A 6,269-nucleotide genomic window follows, 5' to 3' on the forward strand; every position below is an offset into this window, starting at 1 on the left:
AGAGAGGAGACTTATCTTCCTTTGGAGCCATTAGTGTCCGAGAATGACAGCAGAAATCAGGCTGCATGGTGTGGCACTGCCACCCAGAGGAACACTTCATGCTCATGAATGCTTGTGGCTCCGTCCCTCACCCGCTGCACTCCCTCCCTGGTGTCTGGCACCAGGGGTACTCACCACTCCATCTCATAGCTGTCCATTCAAAGGAGGCTCTGGATATCAATATCCACAACATGCCAGCATACATGGGGAGCATGGATGGCAAACCGCCCCATTCAAGGCAATGTAGAGAACTCTGAGGCAAACCAAATATGAGTAAGAGAAAGCTCTGCTAGAGCCAATATGCACCTGGGGATGGTTGATTTTCCTCAAGGTGGATAAGCAACCTCAAGAATAGATGGAGAGGGTCCCAAAACAAGGCTAATCCTAGGACAAGCCCAGGCATTCAACCCCCAGGTCCACTGTCCCTGATTCACAGGGCAGCCCCTGCAACTAGCACAAAACAAACTGATGCTCCTGTTAGGCCGGAGGAAACACTAACTGGAGGTGGTGGGGCAGTACCACCCCTTTTATTTTATATGTGGATGGATCCTTCTCTCAGGTGCTGCCCTGGAAGATGACTTGGGAAAAGTGTGCACAACACATCTTTTTTTTATGATGGCATTCCTTAGGCTAAGTAAATAATGTAATTTACTTCAACCCCTTCATAACTGAGCTTGTTTTTAGTTTCTGTTCGTAAATGACTGACACACTTTTGACATTTTTGCTGTGTGATTCTTCCACGTCAGTAATATACTTTCTTACAAAGTGCACCCACACATATTATATATTGTTTTTTAGAGGACAGATAGGGCTACATATTTATATCACATATGTGCGTCTAACGCCTCACTTAGGACAAATAAAATATAAAAAAAGAGGAAAAAACCGTTTAAAAAAAACACTTTTTTCCCAGTTTTGATTTGTAGTATTTTTTTTACAAAACCAGCACAGCTAAAAAAATGCAATAAATACATTCATTTATTTGTCCCTTATTTTATTTTATTTTTTACACATTTTTTTATTTTTTTTACACTTTTCACAATTTTTTTTTTTTTTTACACTTTTCATTTTTTTTTTAACTTAAAAATGTTATTTTATTTATTTAATTATATCAAGCAGATTTTGTGAATTAATCTCACTGTTACTGCATGATAAATTAATACATTTTTGGTTATTATCAGGCTGCTTCAAACTTCAGAACAGCCGATAATAAGTTAGTGACACTGATCCTGCAGCAGTTCAGGATTCAGCTGTTACTAAATGTTTTCTGATTGTTGCAACAACGATCAGCAAACAAACATTCTTCTTCCAGGAATAGATACATTGTAGGAATAGACACATTTTGTATCTATTCATGAAGAAAAAAAAAAAAAGCCAGTATAGCTTGAGAGAGATATCTCTCGATCTATACGAGCTGTCAGAATGCCGGCAAAAGCCGGCATCTGTGTCCGCTTTGCTTTGACTCTCAGACACCCGATATTAAGGTATCGGGTGTCTGAAAAAGGTTAACCCTTTCATTAATGAATGCCTCTGTAGTAAGGGCAGCCATTAATGAATGTTAAAAGCTGATTCTCAGCGATTAACAGCCCTCTAAAGCAGCAAATAACTCGTCACGTACAGTGTACGTGACAAGTCATTTGGTCCCTTTGTGGCTGGACGTACAGTGTACGTCTCCCGTCACGAAGGGGTTAATTAGCCAAAATGCACAGTAAGGCTGTAAAAAATTTTAGGTGGTGGGCAGGGCTAAGCGCTGCAATGAGAAGACATCCCGACGTATCTGACGGGATCCTCCCCACTGATGACTGACAGTGAGTCTTGAGAGCTGCTGCACGTCCACGCATATATGGACATGCGCAGCAGCTCTCTCATTTACTACAAATCGGAAAGTCCATATGGTAAATGATGTCACTGGAGAGCCCTGCTGAGCGGATCTGATCAGCAGGGATCTCCAGTGACATCATTTACCATATGTGGACTTTCAGTTTTGTAGTAAATGCTGGAGAGCTCCTTCCCCTCTGTCATCAGCGATCCACAATCATTTTGGTATGTCAGTGTCAGCAGGGAGAGAGGGGAAGGAGCTGGCACACAGGGACGTGCATGTAAGGAGAGCTGCTGCGCATGTCCATATATTCGTGGTCTCAAGACTCACTGTGTCAGTGGGGAGGATCCCGTCAGAATGTCTTTTCATTGCAGCGCTTAGCCCCGCCCACCACCTAAAATAAGGTTTTACAGCCTTACTGTGCATTTTGGCTAATTAAAATTACATTTACTTATTTAGCCTAAGGAATGCATTCATAAAGATAGAACCCCATAGTTCTCCTTTAAGGTTCAGAATGCTGCTCTATGCATTGGAAGACTGGTTCAACAATCCTCATTCTGTTGAGCAAAATCTTCTGCAGCTATTAAGGCACATAGTGGATTTTTGGGGGGGACTGTTAGATGTACATGTAGTTTTGAATATGGCTTTTTTATAGGACCATTCTCATTCAGATCAAAGTTTAGCTTACATTCATTCTTACGGCAAAGTGTTTAAGAATTTAGGCCAGAATGGAAAGATTAGAAACATTTATTCAGTTATTGAAGTTATAACAGATGTGACAAGGTGGAGTAAAACATTCAGAGATTTGGGTGGGTAGGTGGAATCCAGAAGGGTTAAAGTAAAAATTAATTTGCAAAACAGAAGTCTAAAGATTTAAAGCAATAGCAAGCACAACAGGACAATTGTGCCCACAGGGCTGTTGGGCCACAACCAGAAAAAAACTAGCAAACAATGAATAAAGATTTTCAAAGCCATGTATTGAAAATACAGAACAGGGCAACTAAGCCAATTTTCAGGAGATGTCAGCACCCATCTCAGTATATGCTTAATTTAAAAGTAGCCAAAAAAACCACACAAATGCTGTTGTAGACCAGCACGCAGTGAAAGCCTAATAGGACATCTGCTTTGAACTACAACTGTGGGAGCCACTCTAATCAGCATCCCTGAAATCAATTGCTTTTACACTTTCTGTAACTGTAGCAGAAGTTTTTATAGCACTGAAAAGGCCAGGGCTTTGTGTAACCACACATTTCATTCATGCTCAGGAGTGTAGCACCATTACTGCAGACACAGAAATCAGGGCAACAGATCAGGCTAACTACTGTATTGAGAACCTTCAAATGAAGCGCTTCTCATTGGTCAGGTGAAATTCACAGTACAGGTAGATATGGGCAGACCGGAAGGAATGGTCATCAATAGGAAAGTATAGCAGGGAGAGAAAGGGACAGATTTGTGCGGGCAATTCCATTTTCCCAAATAACTTTGGAAAGTTTAAATTTACCCTTTAGGGCTGGTGCAGAATTGGGCGATCCCAGGACACACCGTGTGGCGTTTTTAACCGATGGCAATATTGTGGAAGGGAACTGTGCAGGCTGCCTGGCATGCTATTAGAAAACAATGGCAACGCCAGCGTGATCAGTGGTGTGCCCGGTTTCATGCACTGTTTCAGGATCGTCCAGGTGTGAACCTGGCCTTAATGCACATTGCGAGTGTTGCTGCTCAGCCATCACAATATGGCACATAGTGGAATGGGGCACCACTCTGCTCGCAAACACAATGATCTATGCATGATTTGCATGCAGATGGTGGGGCAGCAGGGTTGGTTTTTCATTCTTAATTTTTCACTTTGTACAAAGCTTATTTACATTAGCATTTACTATTTTAATTCTTATGTATATATTTATTTTACTTAAAAAAATTAATGGAAATGGATTAAAAGGTGTTAAGTTTAATTTAGTCTTCATTTACTGTATTGCATTCACATGCATTTGGAGGAGACAGGTTCTTTTTATTGAACCGGTCACCACCAATACAGGAGTTCTCTAGTCAGTCAATGGAGCTGGTTCCCAAAAAAACTATTTTAAATCCTCAATTCCATATTCATGTGCACATCCCAGATTAAACGCATGTCCATTAAAATGAACCACTAAGCCCGCACACTAACTGCAGGTTATACATTGACCAGCTTGCCATTTTAGGCAAGCAAAACAAACATGTCAAGAAAACACACAAGTCACAGTTCACCTTTTTAATTTCATTATGAATGCAACCATATAAAAACCATAACTTATGAAAACAAAGTCACAATGGGCAACCTTTTGAGAATCTGTAAAACAAAAACCTTTTCCATGTGAAGGACATACAAAAAAATTTTAGGTACAAAGTGGCAGCGCCTAACAATCAGTTTTTAACTATACTGTAGAGCACACCTGCTGTGGTTAAATGTAAAGACTTTCCTTATAACCTGAATGACCACTAAATGTCTGTTGCCATAAAGAAATACCATCTCCCTTTTTAAAGCAGGTCATTAAGCGAGCTCCATACTAGCAGCGATTATTTATTTGCCACATGACTGCTCTCGTTGATAAAATAATGACATGCTAGCAATATGCAATACTGTAGTCATGAGTGAGTGGAGCCAAAGGTGATTCTAGAACCACTAAATTGATGGAATGGAGATAACACTAAGTACACAGATGGCCTTACAGGCATCACTACCACAGGTTCAGGATACTTGCCAATGCTAAGCAAGATCTGAACCTGTGGTGAAGTCTGACAATGGCTGGTCTTAGAAAATCCACTCTGGAACTTCTATTTACAGATTAGAAGGTTGACTGAGGTTCACCTTAAACCTCAGGCATTTTCTGAAGGGCGAGTCCATGTCAGTGCAGCCGAGACACTCAGGACTGTCAGGGATTCTAAAAGACCCTTCTGCTCACAAGCTGGCAGAATGGGTTAAAAGGTGTATGCTATATGTAAATAAAACCACAGCTAAATGTATACATGATGGGTTTTATCAGGTTGGTCAGTTTTTTTTCAGCGCATTCTGTAGTCTGTAGAACATGAAAGCTCACAGAGCTGGCCTTTGAAGTCAATGTCGACGGTAAAGTCCAAGTCACGCTGTAGGGGAAAAAATTAAAAATTCAGTGTTAAGTCAAGACTTCATGTTAAATAGAGCAAATTTAAAGTGAACCTTTTGCATCCTTAAGTTTCACACATTGCTTCCCAAAAATTGCACACACTAAAGGGCCATTATGCAAATCTTAACTTATCCCTAGAAAAGTAAAATCCCAACCAATATTCCCCAGCTGCTGACATGCCAAAAGCAGTAACAAATGTCACTGGACAGAGGTGAAATACAGACTGACAGCCTGGCTTTAACTACTCTACATTAAGTGGGAGATGGAAGCATCCAAAAGGTGTAAAAACTGGATCACAGACTGAAGTTTGTTCAATTAGTGACAAGTTTAGTGCAATAGTACAAATTTAGCAGTGGTCCACACAATGCTAAAGGGAGAACTGCTTTAACCCCTTCATGACAGCTAGTTTTCAGTTTCTGTTCATAAATAACTGACGCACTTTACATTTTTGCTGTGCGATTCTACCACAGCAGTAATATACTTTTACTAAAAAGTACCCACACATTATATATATTTTTTTTAGAGGACAGATCGGCCTATATAATTAGGTAACGCCTCACTTAGTTTGTAAAAACAAATCTAAATAAAATGAGGAAAAAAAAAAAGCAAGAAAACTTGTGAAGTGTTTATTATAAACAATAAAAATTCTAGTATAAAAATGTATATATTTTTATTTTCCTAATTTTGTTTTACACTTTGGGGGAAAAAAAAGTTAAACTTTTTCTTTGTCAGTTTATATCAAGCAGGTACTATGACTGCTAGATAAATTAACTTTAATTTTTGCCTATTAGGCTGCTCCAAACTTAGGAACAGCTAATAACCTTGACAGCATGTCAGATTCAGATCTCACTAAGGCCTCATTGAAAAACGCAAGAGCAAAATTGTATATTGCGTATATACTTATCTATATGAGCGTATATGCATTCCCAGAATGCATCATTCCTAATAGAGATTTTAATGAACTGTATGCACATACGCTCGTAGAAACGCACAAACATGCATAAAATATGCTGCCCGGATGCATCTCGGCTCCATTCTGTTTTTGCGCAACGCAAATATACGGCTCCATGAGCGGCTATGTGTATGGAGTCATTTTTTGCAAATGGTACAATACGCACGGTAGTGTGCATGAGGTGTAAAAGTATTTGATCGTGCCTAGATCAGAAGTGATACATTGTATTTCTTCGCCTGAAATGTATTCTAAACATTGGGCTATCTAGCTGTCCAGCAGAGGTGAGACATTAAATTATATATATATATATATATATACA

The 6,269-nt window shown here is 39.6% G+C and overlaps 1 protein-coding gene across 2 annotated transcripts in view; it reads right to left on the reverse strand.

The window, feature by feature from the left end:
* Nucleotides 1–4,893: 4,893 nt before the first annotated feature.
* Nucleotides 4,894–6,269, reverse strand: part of PRMT1 (protein arginine methyltransferase 1) — a 12,185-nt gene continuing 10,809 nt past the window's right edge. For both annotated transcript variants that reach the window (XM_018572020.1, XM_018572021.1), the window contains one exon: nucleotides 4,894–4,978. In XM_018572020.1, the coding sequence (XP_018427522.1) occupies nucleotides 4,895–4,978 (84 nt within the window). In that variant the 3' untranslated portion in view covers nucleotide 4,894. The remainder of the gene's footprint in view (nucleotides 4,979–6,269) is intronic.

Source organism: Nanorana parkeri, unplaced genomic scaffold (genome assembly GCF_000935625.1).
Source record: "Nanorana parkeri isolate BGI_ZX_2015 unplaced genomic scaffold, ASM93562v1 scaffold1902, whole genome shotgun sequence".
NCBI lineage: Eukaryota > Metazoa > Chordata > Amphibia > Anura > Dicroglossidae > Nanorana > Nanorana parkeri.